This window comes from Littorina saxatilis, linkage group LG2, assembly GCF_037325665.1.
Source record: "Littorina saxatilis isolate snail1 linkage group LG2, US_GU_Lsax_2.0, whole genome shotgun sequence".
Classification (NCBI taxonomy): Eukaryota; Metazoa; Mollusca; class Gastropoda; order Littorinimorpha; family Littorinidae; genus Littorina; species Littorina saxatilis.
This window is the reverse complement of record NC_090246.1, coordinates 38,018,950-38,043,478: the sequence shown is the minus strand read 5'-3', so window position 1 is coordinate 38,043,478 and position 24,529 is coordinate 38,018,950. Positions and strand designations below refer to the sequence as shown.

General features: G+C 41.5%; 1 protein-coding gene and 1 long non-coding RNA gene across 6 annotated transcripts in view; one reads left to right on the top strand and one right to left on the bottom strand.

Annotated features, from left to right (window-relative positions):
• The window catches only part of LOC138958929 (lysosomal alpha-glucosidase-like), a 49,642-nt gene that overhangs the window by 1,323 nt on the left and 23,790 nt on the right, over positions 1–24,529 (top strand). For 4 of the 5 annotated variants that reach the window (XM_070330268.1, XM_070330271.1, XM_070330267.1 and 1 more), the window contains exons 2-11: positions 1,194–1,342; positions 11,538–11,706; positions 13,813–13,909; positions 14,320–14,570; positions 15,904–16,038; positions 16,623–16,733; positions 17,181–17,294; positions 19,201–19,288; positions 20,461–20,578; positions 20,985–21,118. In XM_070330268.1, the coding sequence (XP_070186369.1) occupies positions 1,194–1,342; positions 11,538–11,706; positions 13,813–13,909; positions 14,320–14,570; positions 15,904–16,038; positions 16,623–16,733; positions 17,181–17,294; positions 19,201–19,288; positions 20,461–20,578; positions 20,985–21,118 (1,366 nt within the window). Of the gene's footprint in view, positions 1–1,193; positions 1,343–11,537; positions 11,707–13,812; positions 13,910–14,319; positions 14,571–15,903; positions 16,039–16,622; positions 16,734–17,180; positions 17,295–19,200; positions 19,289–20,460; positions 20,579–20,984; positions 21,119–23,967; positions 24,120–24,529 lie in introns of all 5 variants that reach the window. The other variant, XM_070330269.1, reaches the window with a different exon arrangement.
• LOC138958931 (uncharacterized) lies at positions 18,279–18,897 on the bottom strand. Its single transcript, XR_011453550.1, has 2 exons — positions 18,788–18,897; positions 18,279–18,471 (listed from the first exon to the last, which is right to left on the bottom strand). It is a non-coding gene; the product is annotated as an uncharacterized lncRNA (long non-coding RNA).

The window sequence follows — 24,529 nt, the reverse complement described above, 5'->3', positions numbered from 1 at the left end:
TAGATTTCCTTACAAACAAATAATTTAATGTAATTTGCACAGTCATGCAGTAGCATTGATTTGTGATTGTCACAGATCTACATCTTCCAGCAGATGTGACAGAGACCGTATGTGGTGTGCCAAGATCAGATAGTAGTGATAAAAAAAAGTGATGCGTCTGCACTGGAAGATCTTATCATTATGTAGTGTGATCCAATCCTTGACCTGTATAGATCTGGTGTGTCTAATGGTGCATGCTTGACCTGAATTTGGTACATGTACTGCATTATAGCTTGAGAAACATATAATTAGGACCAAATTAAGGGAAACTTAGACCAGGGATAGCACTTAGCAGATCTATTGGCAGATGTTTGGACAAATGCATTATTAGAGACTAGCTGTGCCAGAATGAGATTCGCACACGTCCTGTTTGCTAAAGAATTACATTTACGTAGCTCCCTTTGTAACTAAATGCTAAGCTCATTTTGCTTCAAATTTTCCCATCGTCAGATTTAATTTTAAGCCAGAGTTGTCCCCCGCGTCACATGCCCCTAAATGTTCAGCCGTGAGGCGAGGGAGTAATTACATCATTTTCCTTCAAACTCTAGAGTGTTAAGCAGGGTAGCAATTGTAGCGCTTGGCTACACATGTATACATAATGACTTCTGTCCCAATACATGTGTACATTCTCTACATAGGAATTTTTGTTGAACTATTAAAAGTTGCATGATCTGGGTCAGTGATAACATTGAAAGGTGTAACACGGTTTAACAGTGCATAGATGGTGCATAATAGTAGTTTTGTAGACTGTCGCTTACCATTGAATATATTGACAGAATTAAAAAGAGCAAGGTATTTTAAACAAAGTTTCTAGAAGACAATTGCACATATCTATGCTAAAAAGAATTGTCAATGTACTACTATATCAGTATATGTCACATACTGTACCAACAGACACAGCATTTTTCCATTTGTACAGTACTACAGCTCATATCAACATGGCACACCAAATGATAATACAGTAAACCCTCTGTCTGGTTAAAGACAATCCATTTTAAGATCTCCTCGATCTGTTTGAAGACCTTAACTGTTTTCCAAAATGTTCTCTTCATAACGACATACGGTCTGTAAATGTACCTCGTCTTTTATACAGGGCTCTTTTCTTAGGTTTCACTGTGCTGATGATGGAATGGTTTGTTTCCTTTTCATTTCAGATATATGATCCCAACAACAAGCGCTATGAAGTGCCGCTGAACCTGACCAAGGGTCCGCCCAATCACACGGGCAGTGGTGACTACGTGGTCACTCTGCAGCAGAGTCCTTTCGGCATCCTTATTAGGCGGTCAAGCACTGGGGCCACACTGTGCGTGATGGGTTTGATTCCTTTTATGATAATAATACAGTTGAACGTACCCTGGCGACTGACTACCTGTCGTTAACGACCACCTCAAAAGATCGCAGAGTTTTTACATTTAGTCAAGTTTTGACTAAATGTTTTAACATAGAGGGGGGAATCGAGACAAGGGTCATGGTGTGTGTGTGTGTGTAGAGCGATTCAGAGTAAACTACTGGACCGATCTTTATGAAATTTTTCATGAGAGTTCCTGGGTATGATATCCCCAGACGTTTTTTTCATTTTTTGGATAAATGTCTTTGATGACGTCATATCCGGTATTTTGTACAAGTTGAGGCGGAACTGTCGCACCCTCCACACTATTCCATTCCATGCACGCTCAGCTGGAGTTAAAAATAGCTCGCCAAAGCAACCTCCATCCCGCCTATTTCTCTCTCCCTTCCCCTTTCCCTGTCTTTCCCACACACTGCCACTGGCGCTTGAACTGAGAAATGCTGAATTTGCCGCGGGCGGCTGGCAAACACAGCGATAAGCTGATGCCGAAGGCTGGCTCGCTTGCTGTGTAACTGCATGTGTACTGGCAATCAGTCTGTGAGCTGCTGATAATAAACACCTGCTTGCGCTTTAACATCCGGAACTCCCGCGAAGTGCCATAATATTTAGCAGAAGACAACACAGAGGATACTACTTGTCAGTTATATTCAAGTACATAATTATACCATACTTTACAGATCTGAAAAACACATCGATGCTTCAGTTAAATCAACAGAAAACCCAACATCTCAAAGCACGGCACAATCTATAAGAGGACAGAAGACAACACGTACAATAAACAAAACATCTGAATCAGTGTGCCACAATAAAAGAACACAAAATAATGAAAAAAAGACCAAGGTAATCCCTAAGTACACTGATATATACATGTACAACACTTTACAAAATATATACAAACAACAGAGTATATAATACAGTCGTATTTACATACATATTTTAGGCATGCGTATGGTGCGCATGTGAAATTTGTTTTGCGTTTATATAATTCAAAATAGTGCATGTAATGTCTGTAATATAAAATAAAGAAAAAACGGTCTTTCAATACACGTTCATGCAAATTGTTAGCTGCATGTGAATAAAACAAAAAGCCTACCTGACGGGCACTCCTATACACGACTTTTGACTGGTATCATTGCAGCGCCATACATCAGTAATCCCATAGCAGCACACAAGTTGATTTGGAAGTTTTTCAACACAGACTCTGTTTTCTCTACTGTTCTCACAAACTTGTATACCACAGGAAACAAAACTCGTCGATCCGACGACAATTTAACGTTTGTTTCATTATCGCAAACAAAACAGAACAGACAAAACGGAACCCCCCGCGGGTTAGGGGGAGTCCCATATTGGTTGGGACGAGAAAGAATTTACCCGATGCTACCCAGCATGTCGTAAGAGGCGACTAACGGTTCTGTTTCTCCTTTTACCCTTGTTAAGTGTTTCTTGTATAGAATATAGTCAATGTTTGTAAAGATTTTAGTGAAGCAGTATGTAAGAAATGTTAAGTCCTTTGTACTAAAAACTTGCATTCTCCCAGTAAGGTCATATATTGTACTACGTTGCAAGCCCCTGGAGCAATTTTTTGATTAGTGCTTTTGTGAACAAGAAACAATTAACAAGTGGCTCTATCCCATCTCCCCCCTATCCCATCTCCCCCCTTTCCCCGTCGCGATATAACCTTGAATGGTTGAAAACGACGTTAAACACCAAATAAAGAAAGAAAGACAAAACGAAACAAAACAACACAGCACAACAGTTGGGGTTGTTATTTTTCTGAGATTCTTTAGGAAAACGAAGATGACGTGCACTTTAATGGAATAGAGTGAGCGTAATTTCAAAATAAACAGTTCAATTGTGAGTTGAAACACACTCTTTCCGGCGGGATCACATTCACTCACACACACACACACACACACACACACACACACACACACACACACACACACACACACACACACACACACACACACACACAATGTACATTTTTAGAAGAAAAACAAACAAACAAAAACACTCTGTACATTTTTGGAAGAAAAACAAACAAAAACACAAATAAACAAGCAAATCCATGTTCACACATACAGACAGGCAAGAACATAAGCACAATTACAGTCACAACATTAATTTAAGAATAAACACGTCACATGCTTTAGAACAAAACAGAAGGGGGAAAACACAAAACAAAACAAACAAGATGAAATGCACGACGGTCAACAGAGCTGCATATAATAGCGTACTGTAGCGAGTGCCTGTTCCGAGAACCTGCGAAAACTGCTCCAGAAATCATACACAAACACCTGTTGCAAACTTGTTTTCAGTCTATCACACAGTTAAGACTAAGTACTTACTGACGGCAAAATAAAAACACAGTCGGTGGCTGTTATCAGTATTCAGTGTGATTAAATTACATATCTTACCCAACTCACATATAGCAATTAACCCTAGTTCAGTGCTGGTTACGCTGTACGCGTCCCCTTGGTAACCAAGGGAGACCACTCTAAAAAAGAGAGTGACCTATCCCATAATGCCAGACTAACCACTAGCCTGACTTCCGTATGCGCGCGCATACACCGCCATCTTATCATTCCAAAACTCAGCGTCAGACTGGCTGGTCGCATTTACGTACGCTCTGGCTGTTGTTCAGCCGATGTTGCTTGGTCTGTGGGACCGGGTTTCTTCTCCTTGGTATTCTTTCGTCGTCTTACCTTGCTACTGTATTGAGGTGAGATCGTTTTTTGTCTTGTACTTGTGTAAAGGCGTTGTTTGGCCATTTTGGACTTGTGAAATTTTCCAAAAATTATTTCTGAAATTTTTTGACAAAGTCTGTCTTGCTTTGGCTGATAACGTTAAGAAGGGGCAGAGTTCTAAGCAGGTGCTGCTGAGTCCTCTCCTCCGAAAAGACGCCTAGATAATCTAAACAAACCGTCGCGGCGGTGTTGGAACTTGACTCAGGCTAATGTATTGATGTTTTGCTAGACATGCCTTATGCCGCCATTTTGTCGGCGGCCATTTTGCCGGCGTAGCCTTTGGTTATGGCCGCTCATGTTGCTAAGCCGGCTAAAGCGGTTTCTGCTCCTGCTGTTTTCTGGTCTGGCGGCCGCGGACGTGGCTTCGCTTTTGCTTGCACTTAGTTCACAGGTATCTTCACTGGCGGAAGAATTTTCGTCTACGCGAGCTGAACTCCGTGCACTCCCTCCCGGGGTGACAGGACCGTCATCTTTGGCCAAGTTTGTGGCGGGCCCTTCCGCTACGGTGACTAGAGCGGATGTTCACGCTGTTCAGGATGGGGACGAGTTTTGCCCACTTTCGTGGGGTGTGCCGTCTCCTGGTGGTTCGCTGTCACAAGGTATGTCTGCTACACGAGTACCCGGGTTCTCCGGGGAAAGTGTAGCGCGTCTACAGTCAAAAGTAGCCATGGGCATCGCGCTCACGGGTGAAAGTTCTGATACCCTGCCTGGCCATCGCCGCTAAGCGGCCGGTCAGGGGGGGGGTAGGGACACTGTAGAGCGTACGGAAGGTTGTTGCTTTCTGTGCGTCATTTGACGTTTGGTCAGTCTGTGCGGCTTCCGCTTCCGCCCTGGGGGCAGGAAGAAGACAGTTAAGATGGCTCTCTGTTTGACTATGGCAGTCAAGCAGGGGGTCAACTTCCGGATTGCGCTGAGGTGCATGAAGGCTGTCTGGACGATGGTGCTTCCGCTTTGACGGATGGCGTCGGGTTCCTGTTGCCGTCTAAGTTCAAGCGCAGTGGTGCTTGCAACTGAAACGGCGGCAATCCACGGCCGGTTCCGCTTCCGCTTTTGCGGCTGTGGCTTCGGCCGTTAACACTGTGGTGTTTGGTAGGCAGCTCTTGTCAGCCTTCGGCTTTAGGTTCCGTTACTGCGGTTCCTCTGCCGTTACACAGGCTGCGTTCATTTCCTCTTCCAGTCTTTCAGCTGGGATGAGACAAGTGGAGGGAGAATCTGTTCACGAAGTTCCGGCTTCAGGGGTTTTTCCCTGCCTTTCCCTCTTCTTGGCATGTGTTGCCCTGTCGGGATTGGTTGCCGGTTCTCATCCTTTCGAAGTTTGTTGGGATACTGCTGAACAGGATGATGAGGGTATAGAAGATGAGGCTTCTGTGGCAGAGGGTGATACCTCTTTTTGCCTTTTGGCTAAGCTGCCGTCTTTTTGGCTCTGGCAGCAGGGGTTGCTACACGCTACTTTCCCGAAAGGGTTAGCGGTAGCATCGTCATATATGCCTTTGTTTCTCCATCTTTGTTGGCGTGTTTGCTCCTCCTCAGGAACAATCTGCGTACTTTAACGATGTTTTGGCCCCACCTCTGCCTTTGCTGGCATCTTTTGGGGAGGCTTTGATTGCTGCGGTTTGCGGCTCCTTTAGCTGATTTGAGCCTTCGAAGGGAAGTCTTTGAACGTCTAGTTCTTAGGTCCTTCATCGGCGGCGGGTGGAATTGCGGAAGGTTTCTCATACGAGTCTCCTTCCTCTCTTCTTCCTTCGGAGCAGCGCTTGGCTGAGCACCTGTTGCGGTGTTGCTTTAGCTTGCGTCATCCGCTCAAGTAGCGCGTCACTCGCTGGGCGCGATTCGTAGGCTCGGTTAGCGCCAAGCCTAAGAACTTAAGGTTTTCTTTTGTTCTGCCTACGGAACTACCCCCGGGTATCCTGGGGTTGACGGGCGTCCTTTTTGGGATGTGTATAGCAAGGGGAAACTGTCTGTTTGTAAGAACAATTTTCCCCGGGCTGTAGAAGATTGTGGCCGCACTTCTTTCGATTGTCGTCTTTGATCAAGACTTCGATTCGTTCTTTCCCTTGTGCGGTTACGTACTCTCGGGATTCCTTTGTGTTCTGTCGGGACACATTTATAAAGGATTTAGCTTTGCTGTTCGCCTGGGAGAAGGCCTCGGCCGACAGTATTGTTCTGTTGGGAGTCGTTAATCTCTCCCTTGCGCGAGGATTCTCTTTCGTTTCCTCTTCTTTGCAAGTGGACTCTTCCCTATCAAAGGGAAGCTCACAGCAAAGAAAAGCCCTCGGTCTGTCTTATCAAGGAAAAGCGCTAAGCTGGCTGTTCTCAGCTTCTGCTGTTAGCTTCTTCCCGGCTTGTCGCGTTGCCAAATACCCACCATTTTATCCCCTCGGGGCTTCTTAGCGGTCAGGTTCAGTGGGCAAACAAAAGCACGTTTTCATTCATACTATTGACAGTTATGTCAACTGGAGTCTGAGTGCTTGGATTCACCCTTCTTTCTGCCTTCGTGTTTTACACAGCGGCCGGAGGGGGATTAGGACTATCACTTTATTGGGGTCCTTCCTTGGGTCTTTTACGAAGATCGTGCTGATGTTTACTTCCACTTTTGGAGACACAAATGTCAGGGGAGAACATGTGTTGTTTCAGTCAGACAACACCTCAGTGGTCTGGTTTCTCAATAAGCAAAAGGGGGGCATCTCGCTCCTTATTGTGGCCACATCGAGCATGCGAGATTTTGTTGTGGTGTTAACACCACGAGTTCTTATTAGCAGTGAAGTACCTTCCGGAGAGGCTAGATATGACTTGGCAGACTCTCTAAGTCAGTTGGCCGAGTAGGTCCACACGGTTTGGACGCTATCTCTCTATGCGCTTCTACTCCTTCTGGTGGTGTTGGAGGTGCCGCTGATAGGAGTTTTTTGCCTCTCGGTACTGTCACCTTCTGTTAAATGTTCGTCTCCCCGTTCCCGGATAATACTCTTGATTTTACTGTGTGCGGCTTGTGGGTCGCACACTATGGGCCCATTCTCATTGGTTGCCAGCCCTTAAGGCCTTTAGGGCTGTTGAGAGGGCGCTGTTGTTTACACTTGAGCCACACGGGTGTCTTCTGTTCGGGAGTCATGGAGACGCTCAGGGGCTTCTGCCTCAACTCCGGTTTTGGTCTAGAGATCCCATAGGGGTCAGCGTCTTAGTTTTCATATCACATTGACTGGCTTGGAACAAAGGACGTAATATTAACGGAAAGAACTCCACTTCTCTCCGTTCATTGCAGGTGGCGAACCGCCTATTTTGGCTTTCCGAATTTTCTCCCATGTCTCTGTTTTGAGACGTTACGCGATATCAGTTGCACTGAACCGGCTAGGCTGGGAAAATTTTTTCTCGTGGGCTCTTTGTAGCCAGCTTCACTAGGGGAGCCTCCCTTTTGGTTGGCCGAAAGCAGATCTCCAGTTCCGACTTGAGATTGGCTCCTAGTTTTGGAGCTTTTGAGATCGGTTTGTTGAATCCCTGGCAAAATTAGCCTTACTAATCTAACACGGGAAGCGGTCATACTTACTCTGATAGCTTCCGAGGGAAGTGGGAGTAAGTTCGTTTTTCTATCGGGTTTTGCTATAGACATTTCTTTGGAGAAAAACTGATCTATAGTGCTTAGGTTTTATTCGTATTTCGGACGAGTTTTCAGTAACCTGAGGAACCAGCTCTGATAATACAATTCAATCCTTTTTGCTTTATTTCGGCTCTGCTAGAGCCCTATTAGCCTTTTGAACTTTTCAAGTTGAATATTTTTCTTACTCGCTCTGATTCGTTTAGATCATCAGAACAAGGGTTTTTATTTATTTCCATCAATTCTCGTGGAGGCATTGACTTAGTGAAGTCAGCCTTAGCTAGATGGCCTGCCACGTTGTTTAGGCATGCCTACAGTGGTGGCAAGAAAGGGGGGGGGGGGGGGGGCAATCAGTCCTCCTTCTTCAGGCAGCACGGACTCAAGAAGTCAGAGTGTGGGTCTCTTCTTTACCTGTTCTCAAGTCTGAGAGACTTACATAAGTCATTAACGCAGCTCATTGAACGTGCGAGAACTTAGTCATGAGGTTCTAATGGCGGGATATTTTAGGTACCCGCTATTATAGTACACGTCTACTAGACATCAGGAAATGCCTTTTAAGATGTTTACCTACGGGACGTATCTGGTGCCCGGCAGTTCAGATCTTTCGGTCTGCCAGCCATTGTAGCTGTAGGCTAGATACTTGCAAGATGTTGGCTTGGTTCAGGTGGCCAGAATCTTTTAGGATATCACTTAACACAGCAAGGTGTAAGGATATTGTGGAATTTAATTTGATCCAAGAGATTCTCCAGTTTGATCAGACAGGTTTTTTACCTGCTGATAAACATAGTCTGGGGTTGTTAGGGCAGTTTTGCCTCTCTCTGTAGCTGGGACGTATGAGGCAAGGGCATGGGCCTCCTCTTTGACAGTCCTCCGGTCGGGTCCTTTAGGCTGAAGACTGGAGTAGGCTTACTGGCGGTCTGAGGTGGTTTTTTAGAAACTTCTTCCTCAGAGGTGTCTTGAGACAGGACGGCAGTTCCGCGCTATCTGTTATGGTAGCCGCGGGACAGGTCCTAATATCATAATTCCACTAGATTCCCACTCTGCTTTGCCCTCTTTGGTGGCTGCAGGGCAGTTTCTTGTGGATTGATTTGGTGAGTACCCTCCTCCTATGATAGCAATCTGCTATATGTGAGTTGGGTAAGATATGTAATTTAATCAAAAATTTTAGTAGTAAATTTTCATTTGATTAATATACTTACCCAACTCACATCGTTTATTCCCTCCCGCCTCCCCGCTGTGGTGGTATGGGGGTCTAAAAAAGAAGTGAGTTGGGCTTCGTTTTGGAATGATAAGATGGCGGTGTATGCGCGCGCATACGGAAGTCAGGCTAGTGGTTAGTCTGGCATTATGGGATAGGTCACTCTCTTTTTTAGAGTGGTCTCCCTTGGTTACCAAGGGGACGCGTACAGCGTAACCAGCACTGAACTAGGGTTAATTGCTATATGTGAGTTGGGTAAGTATATTAATCAAATGAAAATTTACTACTAAAATTTTTGATTATAAACTGATATACAACGCGCAAATTCTGTTTCTTTTAACAGGAACAAAGAACAAGGCATGAGTGCCAGTGATATTAATATTACCACAAAATCAAACAAAACGAGTGGATCCGAAATTGCAAAACTCTAGTTTGCACCAACACAATGCCTGTATATTCAAGTAACAAAATATACAAGATGAACATAATCCAAAGCGCAAGTCACTGAAACGATCCCTTTTTCACATCAAGAAACACGTATTTTTCACAGACCGGCATTTTCACAGACACGTTTCAGCAGACCTGACCTCACTCAGCGCGGGAGAATAGAGGTCAACTATAATTAGCCGGGAGCAGGAAACGTGGGCGCTCGCAGAGAGTGGCTGAGCTTACAGGAATCCCAGTATAATAGAATACAGTGCCTCATTTTTCAATCAAATTGATTGAAATTTTGGCAAAGCAATCTTTGACGAAGGCCCGACTTTGGTATTGCATTTCAGCTTGGAGGCTTAAAAATTGATTAATGACTTTGGTCATTAAAAATCTGAAAATTGTAATTAAAATTATTTTTTTTATAAAACGATCCAAAATTACGTTTATCGTATTATTCATCATTTTCTGATTCCAAAATCATATAAATATGTTATATTCTGATTAAAAACAAGCTCTGAAAATTAAAAATATACAAATTATGATTAAAATTAAATTTCCGAAATCGATTTAAAAACAATTTCATCTTATTCCTTGTCCGCGTTCCTGATTCCAAAAACATATAGATATGATATGTTTGGATTTAACACACGTTCAGAGAGTTAAAAAGAATAGAGATATAGAAAAGCGTGCTATCCTCCTCAGTGCAACCGCTACCGCGCCTTTCTGGATTGTTAATTTCACTGCCTTTGCCACGAGCGGTGGACAGACGATGCTACAAGTGTACGGTCTTGCGGAAAAAATGCAATGCGTTCAGTTTCATTCTGTGAGTTCGACTGAGCTTGACTAAATGTTATATTTTTGCCTTACGCGACTTGTTTCTTTTGATATCATCTTTTAAAAGCAACCTCCCGTCTATAATGACCACTTTTGATTGGTCCCTTGAGCGGTTCTTAAAAACTTTGGTTTGACTATAATAACAATAACAATAAGGGTATTTTATACTGAGTGGTGAATTAACGTGGTCACTCTGCAGCAGTCCCTTTGGAATGGTATCAAGAGGTCCAGTATTGGAGCCACCCTGTGTGCCTTTGTTTACATTCATTTGATGCTGAAAGATTTATTTTGTTTAAAATCATGACCAAGAGAGACAGAGCAAATTCTCAAATTCTTATTCCCTCCATTTTCCACCAAGACGAACAAGGGCAAGAGATAGAAAGAACAAAAATATAGCCCTTCGACCAACCTCAATAGTTTGTGAATACGAACACGAAGTCTGCCTGACGTGTCACTCCAAAACACAGCAGGTTGCTTCACTGTTCTTCCTTTGGAAACGTGCTGCTGATAGGGAAAATTCCCCCCCCCCCCCCCCCCCCCCCCCCCCCCCGCGGGTTAGGGTGAAGAATTTACCCGATGCTCCCCAGCATGTCGTAAGAGGCGACTAACGGATTCTGTTTCTCCTTTTACCCTTGTTAAGTGTTTCTTGTTTAGAATATAGTCAATGTTTGTAAAGATTTTAGTCAAGCAGTATGTAAGAAATGTTAAGTCCTTTGTACTGGAAACTTGCATTCTCCCAGTAAGGTCATATTGTACTACGTTGCAAGCCCCTGGAGCAATTTTTTGATTAGTGCTTTTGTGAACAAGAAACAATTAACAAGTGGCTCTATCCCATCCCCCCTCCCCCCCCCCCCCTTTCCCCGTCGCGATATAACCTTGAACGGTTGAAAATAAATAAAGAAAGAAAGGAAAAGAAAAGGGAAAATTTCACCGTGGAATTTCAGTTAGACACAAGGCAGGAGCCTTGTAGAAAGTTCATCAGTCTACATCGGTTTATCTTGGAGAAACAACTCTCAACTACTCGCTAGTCATCTAATAGTCGTGGCAGTCAACTTTACCACCATGTGAGCTGACCCGAGAAACCCGTGTTTTTCTGGGTCTCGCAGAACACTCTAGAATACGCTGTGCTAACTGGCTACACTCTCCAATGAGAATAATAGACATATACCTATATATATACCCTCCCGAGAATAAAACGCAATTGTCAATACATGATGGAAGTGATGCTTGCAAAAATAAATTTTTAAAAAGGCTGTGCAAATACACTTCTATTGCATTATGCTATTGTGTGCACTTTAGGTTTGGCACCTTACTTTTTTTCTCAAGTTTCTATCTCTCTCTCTCCATTCTCAGGTTTGACTCTCGCAACATGGCTCCGCTTGTGTTCTCTGACCAGTTTATCCAGATTGGAACCCGCTTCTCAACGCCCAACGTCTACGGTCTGGGAGAGCACCAGGCCTCTCTGCGACTGGACATTAACTGGAACAAACTGGTTCTGTGGACAAGAGATGAAGCCCCAGACGTATGTGCACTCACTTACATTGAAGGGTTCTTGGTTGATGTATTCATTGTTGGACTTTTGCATAGAAGGGTGTTTTGTGGGTACAGTGGAACCCCCCTTTTAAGACCCTGTTTTCTCAGACTTAATGTTCATAGCCTCTGTAAATTTACCCCCATTTTAAGACTCCCTCCTTTTGAAGACCAGATTTTTCCAGATTCTTGGAGGTCTTAAAAGGGGGTTTCATGGGTATCTTTTTTGTAATAACAAGAAAAATGTTCGGGATCTATTTTTTAATGTAGGATATTGACCTCTGATATTCAGTGACAGTGGTTTGCTGCACTGGGTGGGAATTATAAACTGGCTGATAAGATTCCATAATGAAGGTGAAACAAGATTAGGCCTTCAGCTAATTAAATTAGCACATTCTCATAATTATTGGATTTTGATGAACTGGGAAAACAACAACTCCAGAGCAAGATTACATCACATGATGTAAGAATGGACCCAAACTGTGCCAAGAATCCTCTGTAACATTTGTCATTGTACATGTACTATGAAAATGATTGCCAGACTGAAAAGACCCACTCTGTACCAAATAAGACCCCTTTATCCTCATCGTTTTTTGAGTTTTTAATTAACTCTTTCGCCTGTGTTGGGTGTAGCAGAAGCTTCAGAAAGTAAGAACTTTACGGTAAGGTCTTTTTTATATTTAGTCAAGTTTTGACTAAATATTTTAACATCGAGGGGGAATCGAAACGAGGGTCGTGGTGTATGTGCGTGTGTGTGTGTGTGTGTCTGTGTGTCTGTGTGTGTGTGTGTGTGTGTGTAGAGCGATTCAGACTAAACTACTGGACCGATCTTTATGAAATTTGACATGAGAGTTCCTGGGTATGAAATCCCCGAACGTTTTTTTCATTTTTTTGATAAATGTCTTTGATGACGTCATATCCGGTTTTTCGTGAAAGTTGAGACGGCACTGTCACGCCCTCATTTTTCAACCAAATTGGTTGAAATTTTGGTCAAGTAATCTTCGACGAAGCCCGGACTTCGGTATTGCATTTCAGCTTGGTGGCTTAAAAATTAATTAATGACTTTGGTCATTAAAAATCTGAAAATTGTAAAAAAAAAAAAAAATTTATAAAACGATCCAAATTTACGTTTATCTTATTCTCCATCATTTGCTGATTCCAAAAACATATAAATATGTTATATTCGGATTAAAAACAAGCTCTGAAAATTAAATATATAAAAATTATTATCAAAATTTTTTTTCCGAAATCAATTTAAAAACACTTTCATCTTATTCCTTGTCGGTTCCTGATTCCAAAAACATATACATATGATATGTTTGGATTAAAAACACGCTCAGAAAGTTAAAACGAAGAGAGGTACAGAAAAGCGTGCTATCCTTCTCAGCGCAAGTACTACCCCGCTCTTCTTGTCAATTTCACTGCCTTTGCCTGACTGACGATGCTACGGTCTTGCTGCGTTGCATTGCGTTCAGTTTCATTCTGTGAGTTCGACAGCTACTTGACTAAATATTGTATTTTCGCCTTACGCGACTTGTTACTTTTTTTGGGGGGGGGGGGGGGGGTATTACAGTCATAATTTATTGGTGTTACCATTGTAACCGTTTACGTATGCTAAGTTTATAACAGACTATTGTGACTAAGAAATACTTGTGTAGTGTGCATGTGACTGGTGGCAGGCATATCTGTCTGTCAGACCCTCTTTGTCTCCCGTTGATCTCTTGGTTGGCCCATGAGTATTTGTACACTTTCAGGCAAGGATGTGAGAACAGTTATTTTTATTTAAACACTGTGCAATTGAATGTTATTTTATACATGGTTTTTTTTTTTTTTTTTTTTTTTTTGGGGGGGGGGGGGGGGGGAGATATTACATTTGGGCTGTGCAGTTATGCAGTAAATCACAATGACAGTTTTCTTTCTTAAGCTCTGCTTGCTTTATTTCTTATTAATGATAATTCTCATGACATAAAACAAGACTGAACTCGGCAGCTTGTAGAATAAATGCTTATTGTACCGGGTTTTTACATGCTCTCCAAGAAGAATAGTAAAATGATAACATGAATTTGCGAAGCTTTTCATATGCAAGGACATGTTGCAGGGTGGTGGTAATCTCTATGGCTCTCATCCATTTTACTTGAACCTGGAAGCAGACGGCAAAGCACATGGTGTACTCCTGCTAAACAGCAATGCCATGGGTATGGAAAATATTTTGCTTGCACGAGTTCAGATAAAACTGCGACATATAAACGCTTGTAATTTTTCATGTTTATCAGCTGACATGATACAAAGACGAGCTGTAGTGGATGATCTTGTTGCCATTTGTGTTGAATGCTGTGAAAGGAACGCGCTGAATGTCAGTTCTGTTTATCCGATTCATCAGTTTACAACATTTCTGAAAATGATTGTTACAAGCATTTCCTTCATCTTGTCACAGAAGTCCAGTGCCTATCCTCTCATAGCCACTGTCATGATTAGATATTATTAACTAAAAGAAACTGCCATGCCCGTATTTTGTGTGAATTTAAACAATAATTATTTCTGTTTTTATAATTTTTTCGGCAGGAAATGGTTTTGATTTTCACACAACAGAATTTTTGTTTTCCAGAGGTGGCTCTTCAGCCTTATGCAGGAGGTCAAGGTGCTGTCACCTATCGCACGCTGGGCGGGATTCTGGATTTTTTCGTCTTCACCGGTCCCACCCCTCTGCAGGTTGTAGAGCAGTACGTCTCTCTCATTGGCCGCCCCTTCATGCCGCCGTTCTGGTCGCTGGGATTCCATCTGTGCAAGTACGGCTACGGCAGTGCTAAGGTCTTGAACGAGGTCATCCAGAGGAACAGAGCTGCCAACATTCCTTATGTAAGTATATAAAACAATTCCTAGTTTTCAAAACTGAAAAGGTGTGATGTGTCAGTGTTTTTTTTAATAGTCATTAGAAATTCATTCCACCTGCCTACAGCAATTTTTAAAGAACATGGAAGAAAGACTTTTGAATAAGAATAACTTCTATATCATTGTAACTGCTGTTTCAGCATGTATTTCAAGCCTTTTGACTCGCCTGCTTGAGATCAATATCAACGCAAACTTAGCCAAGTGCTTATCTTTTTTGTTGCTTAATCATTTGTATGTCCGCCCACTACAAAAATCATTAGGTTGACATACTTGTCAATGCTTCATTTTGTCAACAATTAAATGTTCCATAAAATAACCTTTCGTGTTTGCTTTTTATTCTAACCTTGAATGTAGCATGTTTTTTTCATTCGTAGCTGAGTCTCATTCCTAGCTGCTTTTTGACTCACATGCGAAGCAAAAGTGAGTCTATGTACTCACCCGAGTCGTCCGTCCGTCCCGGCGTCCGTCCGTCCGGAAAACTTTAACGTTGGATTTTCTTGGACACTATTAAGTCTATCAACACCTGATGTGGCCTGATGGTGTATGGTTACAAGATCTCAAAAAACATGTGCGGCAACTTGACCTCACTTCAAGTTCAAGGTCACAGGGGCCGTAATTGTTGTCTTAAAAATGACCATTTTTCACATTTTCGCATTTTCTCTGAAGTTTTTGAGATTTAATACCTCACCTATATATGATATATAGGGCAAAGTAAGCCCCATCTTTTGATACCAGTTTGGTTTACCTTGCTTCAAGGTCAAGGTCACAGGAGCTCTTCAAAGTTGGATTGTATACATATTTTGAAGTGACCTTGACCCTGAACTATGGAAGATAACTGTTTCAAACTTAAAAATTATGTGGGGCACATGTTATGCTTTCATCATGAGACACATTTGGTCACATATGATCAAGGTCAAGGTCACTTTGACCCTTATGAAATGTGACCAAAATAAGGTAGTGAACCACTAAAAGTGACCATATCTCATGGTAGAAAGAGCCAATAAGCACCATTGTACTTCCTATGTCTTGAATTAACAGCTTTGTGTTGCATGACCTTGACCTTGGGTCAAGGTCACATGTATTTTGGTAGGAAAAATGTGTAAAGCAGTTCTTAGTGTATGATGTCATTGCTAGGTTTAGTTATTTGACCTTGACCCTTAAGGTCAAGGTCATGTAAAGGTCAAGGTCAAGCATGTGAGTTTACATTTAGCCTTGCGCTGCTGCGGTTTACTTGGCTTGTAAATAACGCTGCAACTCTTTACGATCATGTGTATTATTTGTGATTGTTGTTGGTGTGCAGGATGTCCAGTGGAACGATATTGACTACATGGACGCCTACAAGGACTGGACCTATGACGCCAACAAGACATACGTCGGTCTGCCTGAGATTGTGGATGATCTACACAGTCACAACCAGCGCTACATCATGATCATTGTCAGTCAAAATTGTGTTTGTTGACATCTTGTACTCCTTGTTTGGTTAATTATTTGTTTGCTTGTTTGCATTATTGACCAAAAAAATAAATGGTTGAGTCAGGAAGCTTTTAAAAGTCATGTGTTATGTGGATTTTCTGAGTTTGTTCTACAGTAGCGCTGACATTTAATTGAAAGATCCTTTTGTCTTCAACTCGATGTATTATATTTGTTTTTGTCAAAATATCTGTCCGTATTGTTACGTTGAAAACGTGATAGCTGTTAATAGGAGTCATTGCCAAACTACCTCTATTGCATATTTGAAATAATGGCCATCTATTGAAAGAAAGGTTATCCTAGCATTCCTCAAAATCTCAATAGATAATGTTCAATAATAACTCTTTCTGTTTTTGTTGTTGTTGTTGTTGTTGTTGTTGATGTGGAAGAGTTTGAGGCAAGCTGAGCTGTATATAACTCAGTACAAACACTCCATTGGTGTCACTGTGAATGATCAGTTGCGATAAGCAAAAGAAAGAGGCCTGCTATTGGGTGGACACGACATTAACAGCCTATTTATATTTCCTCGAGAGATGCATGATGTTTCAGGATCCTGGGATCAGCAGCATTCAGAAGCCAGGTACCTACCCACCCTTTGACGATGGTGTCAAAATGGATATCTTCATCAAGAACGCTACAGGACAGATCCTGATAGGAAAGGTACAGCATGGCTGATGATAACGAAGCTTGTGGGTGTGTTGGTGATGGTGTGGGTCTTTCTGTGTTTTCTGTCTCAAATTTATGTTAAGGTGAAAGAATTAGAGCAGACCTGGCAACAATGAAGCAAAAAGATTCCGTCTGTGTACAGCAATGGAGTCGCAGTACCAGTTGTTTTTTCCCTGAATGGATGTGTTTTATAAACACTGAGACCTTTGCCGTGAGCTTAGGATCTTTACTGCATGCACATGAATGCACACATGGGTGTTCAGACACCTGTAATTGTCTGCAACCTATGCTGATGGTGACAAAACTGTTTTCAAAGCTAGCGTGCATGCTACCAACTGAGTTAAGGACCCAACCCTTTTGGTAGCTTATTTCAAGTTGCTGTGAAGGTGTAATCATTTACAACTGTTTACGTTTACTGCGGTATTTTACCTGTATTGACAGGTGTGGCCAGGGTTGACTGCATTCCCAGATTTCTTCCACCCCAAGGCAGATGACTACTGGTTCCAGCAAATGCAGTCATATTTTCAAACCATCAAATTTGACGGCATTTGGATTGTGAGTACAGTTTCCACAAAACTTGCTTGGTTTTAAGTTTAACTTTGAAAACTGTTCAGAAGTGAGTTCGTGTTTGGATGATTCTTCCAGTACAGTGCACCTCTTTTACATGTAGTCAAGTTTTGACTAAATGTTTTAACATAGAGACGGGGAATCGAGACGAGAGTCGTGTGTGTGTGTGTGTGTGTGTGTGTGTGTGTGTGTGTGTGTGTGTGTGTGTAGATTGGTTCCGAGAAAACTACTGGACAGATCTTCATGAAACTTCACATGAGAGTTCCTGGGTATGATATCCCCAGACCATTTTTTCTTTTCTCGGATAAATGTCTTCGATGACGTCATATCCGGCATTTAGTGGAACTTGAGGCGGCACTGTCACGCCCTCATTTTTCAACCAAATTGGTTGAAATTTTGGTCAAGTAATCTTCGACGAAGCCCGGACTCTGGTATTGCATTTCAGTTTGGAGGCTTAAAAATTAGTTAATGAGTTTGCTCATTAAAGTTGTCATTAAAATCAAATTTTCGCAAAGAGATTCAAAATTGATTGCATCATATTCTTCATCCAATTCTGAATCAGAAAATATATACATAGGTCATCTTTACTCTTAAGATGTGATCACAATTAACGAAAATAGGTTAATTAGTACCACGATTAGAATTTAAGAAATCGATCCGAAAACGATTTCATCTTATCCTTTATCATTTCCTGATTCCAAAAACATATGTATATGATATGTTGTATTTAAAACAAGCTCAGAAAATTAAAAAGAATACAGAAAAGCGCGTTTTCCTCCTTAGCGCAATACGCTACCGCTCTATTCTTGCTTGTCTATTTCACTGCGTTTTGCACGTGGGAGGTGAGTGATTTCCTTCTTGCGGCGATTGACGAAGCTGTATTGTCTTGGTGGAAAAATACAGTGCGTTCAGTTTCATTCCGTGAGTTCGACAGCTAGCTTGACTAAATGTATTAATTTCACCTTACGCGACTTGTTTTCTTTTTTATTTTTTTTTTAGAGCTTAAAACATTTTAGCAAATTAGCTTTTGTAAAGGAGGGAGTCTGAAAATTGCGGTGAATTTAAAGACTTTAAGAAGAGAAAAGCTTGGAAAACAAGATCTGAAAGAGGGTCTTAAAACAGAGCTTTACCTGTATATGTCTTTTTCTTCACTTCACCCTTTTACCTTCTTGGCACCGGCACGGTTGGCCTAGTGGTAAGGCGTCCGTCCCGTGATCGGGAGGTCGTGGGTTCGAACCCCGGCCGGGTCATACCTAAGACTTTAAAATTGGCAATCTAGTGGCTGCTCCGCCTGGCGTCTGATATTATGGGGTTAGTGCTAGGACTGGTTGGTCCGGTGTCAGAATAATGTGACTGGGTGAGACATGAAGCCTGTGCTGCGACTTCTGTCTTGTGTGTGGCGCACGTTATATGTCAAAGCAGCACCGCCCTGATATGGCCCTTTGTGGTCAGCTGGGCGTTAAGCAAACAAACAAACAAACCTTCTTGGCAAAGCCTTGAGTGACGACTTTACGTTCTCTCTCAACATTGATAAAATGCATAAGAGTCATCAGTAGGGATGTAACCTACAGCATATTATGTAATATATTGTACTGTACTGTGCTGTAAGGTTTGTATTGTATTGTCCACGGGACATTAACGAGACATTTGTATAACTGTATTGATGGTTTGACTCTGGGATGCACCAGTATTAGCAGGATATAACCTTTACAAATCGTATTGTAATGTCTTGTCTACAAGATATAAATGAGATATTAAAATGTTATGATGGTTCGACTGTGGGATGCACAATCATCAGCCGGGAGTTAACCTTTAAGTATTGTATTGTATTGTATTGTATTGTATTGTATTGTATTGTATTGTATTGTATTGTATTGTATTGTATTGTCTACAGGATATGAACGAGATATCCAACTTTGTAGATGGTTCAACCAATGGATGCACCAAGGGTCCACTGGACAAACCTCCGTACATTCCCCCTGGTATGCTTTTCTTTTGTTCTTATTTTTAATTTTTGTTTATCTTTTCTTTCTTTTTTTTATTAATATAGAACTGGATTTGGTAGGAATGTTTCCAAGTGGCTATGCTACCTGCTCTAGAAAGTATTTTGCTGCTTATTTAACATTTAATTCAAGTTAGGGAGTGGGTTTCTCTGCCAGAATCAACTGGATTGCGATAGACAGTACAGCCCAGTTACACATGAATTATGTTGTAAGGTGAATTTCCATGTAATCTGTCTGAAACAGAGTTGCTGGATTGAGCTGTTTGACATGAAAGGGATGTTGCAAGGATTTAGTTTTTTTCAGCAAAATTGCTGTAATAACCATAACAGTTTCAGCAAGTCTTTGGCAATCCTTGGTGAAATTTGTCACCCACTGTAAAAAACAAATATGGCAATTCTCACCTGAAAGGACTACAAAGTACAGGGTGACCCAAAAAAAAGAGTACCCAAACAAAACGTCATAAATTGAACAAAAATAAAGCAATCTTCATAAAATTTATTTACACACACAAGTAGCCTCTGCATGATTTGCACAGAAAATGTTAGCGTTCTAGCTTGTCTTTCAGGAAAGTTATGCTCATTCTACAGAACATGCTCCAAATGGCCTCCGCGCCGCTGCAGGCAAACTTGAACTCGCCGCGCAAAGTTATCAATCACCCGCACACACTCCTGTTGCGAGATTCCGCGAATGGTTGTTGTGATGGCTCTCTTGAGTTCTGTGATTGTCTGTGGGTTGTTCCTGTAGACGTTGTCTTTCAGGAACCCCCAAAGATAGAAATCTGGGGGATTTAAATCCGGGGGAGGCCATTTGGAGCATGTTCTGTAGAATGAGCATAACTTTCCTGAAAGACAAGCTAGAACGCTAACATTTTCTGTGCAAATCATGCAGAGGCTACTTGTGTGTGTAAATACATTTTATGAAGATTGCTTTATTTTTGTTCAATTTATGACGTTTTGTTTGGGTACTCTTTTTGGGGGGTCACCCTGTATTTGGTGATTTGAAATTAGTTACTCCGACTGACGATGCCAAATGATACGCCTGGAAAACTGTCCAGGAATTGTTAAAGTAGGTAATTGCAGTCTTTGTTTAACGCAGCTGATGTTGTCTACGCTTGATAGATTATGGAATTTAAGAAGATTGTTTGTTTGCAGGCATTAACGGAAAAGCACTCATCTCCCGTGCCATCTGTCCCTCTGCCCTACAGTACCCATCCACCAGTTACAACCTGCACAACATGTACGGTTGGAGTGAGACACGCTCCACTGCAGCGTAAGTTCTCATTTCTGCTTTTTCCACACACAAAATATGGCTTTAGCGTGTTGTCTTTCCATGTGTGTAAATGTAAGTACAATTAAGACACATGGGAATATATCACAACATAGTATTAGCTGTTTTACGGGAAGTGGCGTCAGATTTCAGATTTTTCTAGATGTCAATTTTTTGTGGCGACAAGGAGGGTGGGGGGAGGAGCTGGGACAAGATGTTTAATTTTTAATGGCTTATTGTATAAACACTTGTCTTTCATCTCTATGCAATGAATGACCTCTACAATTGTTTTGCTATTAGGTAATAATCCGACATTGGTTAATGATATGACGTGAAATAGTCATCACATTTCCAGCCTATTTCTAATTCTGGCAGTATACAGTAACTTTGCTTGTCTGTATAATCACAGTGGTCTGAGAAAGCTGTTAGGAAAGAGGAGCTTTGTTCTGTCACGATCATCGTTTGTCGGTTCGGGCCACTATGGCGCGCACTGGACAGGTGACAACGTGTCCGGCTGGTCAGATATGTACTACTCCATTCCAAGTGAGTGCATTTTGTCTTCACCAGTCTTGAATTGCTATAACGGAACCTGGGAACCCTTACGATTTCACCGTATTTTGTACGCATGATTGTTTAGAATACAATCGGTATGATCACTGGAAGAAAAATTCCTAGACAGCGTTTTTTTCACAAACGCACCTCGAAGCCGATACAGTAAGTTGACACATGATTACAGTGTTTGTCAGTAAACATTGAAAGAAACGTTTGTTTTCAATGTATTGGTAAACTTAATTAACGGTGCGACAGACGCGTGTGAAGCATGTTTGAATCATTGATGTTCAAATGCTGTGTGGAACACGCTCATTTTTCTGAAAATGCATGAAGTTTGTTTGAGAATACTCCAAGTGCAAAACAGGGGTTCCCAGGTCTGTATAACTCCTGTGGGATGATCAGTGAAGGCAGTAGAAGGAGAAGTCACTTGCAAACCTAATGGTGAATATCAGAAATTATTTCTGCCTTTCATGGAACTTCATCATATCCAAAACAAAGGAAATTCCTGTGATGAATACACACAGGAGGCAAATGATCCAACTTTTTACAAATGGCAATCACAGCCCTTGTTCCCACACCCATTTTATAATTTCTCTGACAGGATGAATTTGTCACTGCTCACATAAACGTTGACCCACAAGGTCAGGTAGAATGTGTATAATGTATTGTCTGAGCATTTCAATCTCTTGGCCATTGCTTTTACTGTCTTTACTGATTTCATGCAGATTTCCTAAAGAGGTGTGCTCTATATATGATAAGCACAGAAAGAGATTTTGAAAATACTGACATTTTGAAGCAACATAAAAATGAATGTAATTTTAAGTTAAAGGCTAGGAATAGATTTTTCCTCTGATGAATGCTTAAGTACCATTCAGAGAATAAAACTTTAGGTTGGATCTATTGTGTTTTATTTATTTTGTGTACAAAGAATGATTGTTCCCTCAGAATTAAGAGTGATCGGCTTGTGTTATTGCCAGTGTCAGTGATATGATTTTTAGCAGATTTACCGTTAACATTAAGAAACTGAGTGTTTTTGTTACCTCTGCACCTTTTTTTTGGTACAATTTATTAAGTCATTGAACTCTGCATTATTCAAAGCTTTATAGTTTTAGTTTCTTGCTCCATATTTAAGTAATACCGCTGCGTGTACTTTGCTTGGTGGAGTATATTATTATATGCTTTTAAAGGCGGTCCTTAAATGAGCCAAGTCGGCTTCGCAAAGTCTTTTATGTTATATGAAGTCTTATATCGCGCGCGTATCTCCAGACAATCACTCAAGGCGCAGGGATCTATTTATGCCGTGTGAGATGGAATTGTTTACACAATACATCACGCATTCACATCGGCCAGCAGATCGCAGCCATTTCGGCGCATATCCTACTTTTCACGGCCTATTATTCCAAGTCTCACGGGTATTTTGGTGGACATTTTTTATCTTTGCCTATACAATTTTGCCAGTAAAAAACCCTTTTGTCAATCGTGGGATCTTTAACGTGCACACCCCAATGTAGTGTACACGAAGGGACCTCGGTTTTTCGTCTCATCCGAAAGACTAGCACTTGAACCCACCACCTAGGTTAGGAAAAGGGGGAAGAAAATTGCTAACGCCCTGACCCAGGGTCGAACTCGCAACCTCTCGCTTACCGAAAACTTGGTGCTAAAAGAGTAATTTTTTTTGTTGCTCTGTGTGGCTAGCTTCGCGAAGTATACTTCGTGTAGTCGACTTCGCCCAATGAAGGACAGGCTTCAATTATTCTTTGTCACACCTATTTTTTTTATTCTATCAAAGAAGTGCATATATATATATACAGTCTGCTTACTTTTTGTAAATGTGTATGCTTGTGTATGCTTTGTGTATTAATTTTTTGGCTCACAGAGTGATGCAGCTTAGCCTGTGTTACACTTTAATAACAGCTTGTGCAATTTATTTATTTTTTGAAGTGTGTACTTGTAATGTATGCAACCGGTGCATGGTAATTTTTGTCGAGTACGTCCTAATGGGTGATTTCTTTTCTGTTTTTCTTTCTCTTTCAATGTCTGTTGCATGTGATTGTCATAACAGGTTGTGTTCCATCTTAACACGCAAGTAACTTCAGGTTTTCGATTTATATTTCCCGGGTGGTTTGTGTTGTCTTTCTACCATGCCTAGAGCACCCTTCTTTTTACAGACAGATTGTCTTCTACATAAAGATAAGAAAAGGTCTTGTATGTATTCTTTAATTGATCGTTATCTTGCATTTGCATAATGCACAGAAAAGCCAAAGACATGTCTGTCAGGCCTCTTCTTTAAATATTGGACAATGTACAGCATGCTGGGTATTTTCGTGTTTCTATAACCCACCGAACTCTGACATGGATTACAGGATCTTTTTCGTGCGCACTTGGTCTTGTGCTTGCGTGTACACACGGGGGTGTTCGGAAACCGAGGAGAGTCTGCACACAAAGTTGACTCTGAGAAATAAATCTCTCGCCGAACGTGGGGACGAACTCACGCTGACAGCGGCCAACTGGATACAAATCCAACGTGCTACTGACTGAGCTACATCCCCGCCCTAATCACTGTTTACAAAGTTACAAAGGCGTTTGTTTCTATTACCAAAATGAGTGTTGCTATAAAAGCATGCATGTCACTACCCTGCATGATTAATATTTGTTTAAGCAACCCTTGATAGAGAACTGTTTATATATAGTGCAATGAGGTATGTACGTGCAATGAGGTATGTACGTGCAATGAGGTATGTACGTGCAAATGCATGTGCAGCTTTGCATGGGATTGGCTTGATTTTGAAGAAAATGATAAAAAGCTATTTTAGCACATTTTTAATTTCTGTCGTTGACAGGCATTTTGAAAGTCAACATTTATGGAGTGCCAATGGTTGGAGCTGATACTTGCGGTTTCAGTGGAACAGAAAGTCGTGAACTTTGCATTCGTTGGATGCAGCTGGCATCCTATTACCCTTTCATGAGAAATCATGATGCGTTAAACAGCAAGGTAATCAAGACAAGTGCATGGAATCAATCTTCTAATGTTGCGCACAATTTGGTTGAATAATGACACAGCTTGCTGAGCAAAGAAACTGCTCATCCACCTACTCACCTTTGTTTGATAGCTGCATGTAGATCAGATATGTCTTCAGTTTAGATTCTGTGTGCTGGAAATACAAGGTTTGTGTGTTTGTTCGTTTTCTGTTCCGGTGTTTTTTTGTCATTTCCCCCTTTTATCTACCATCGCTAACTTTTGAAGAGAAGCTCCGAGACCTGAATCAGGACAGCAAGATGTGTTTCAGTATTTTTGCTGTATCATGTATGGAGTTTTGTTTCCGTAAATGTTCTGGCTGTGGGAAGAATTGTTTTCAGTAAGTGTTTTGGCTGCATTGTACTGGGCTGCTGCACACAGGATTT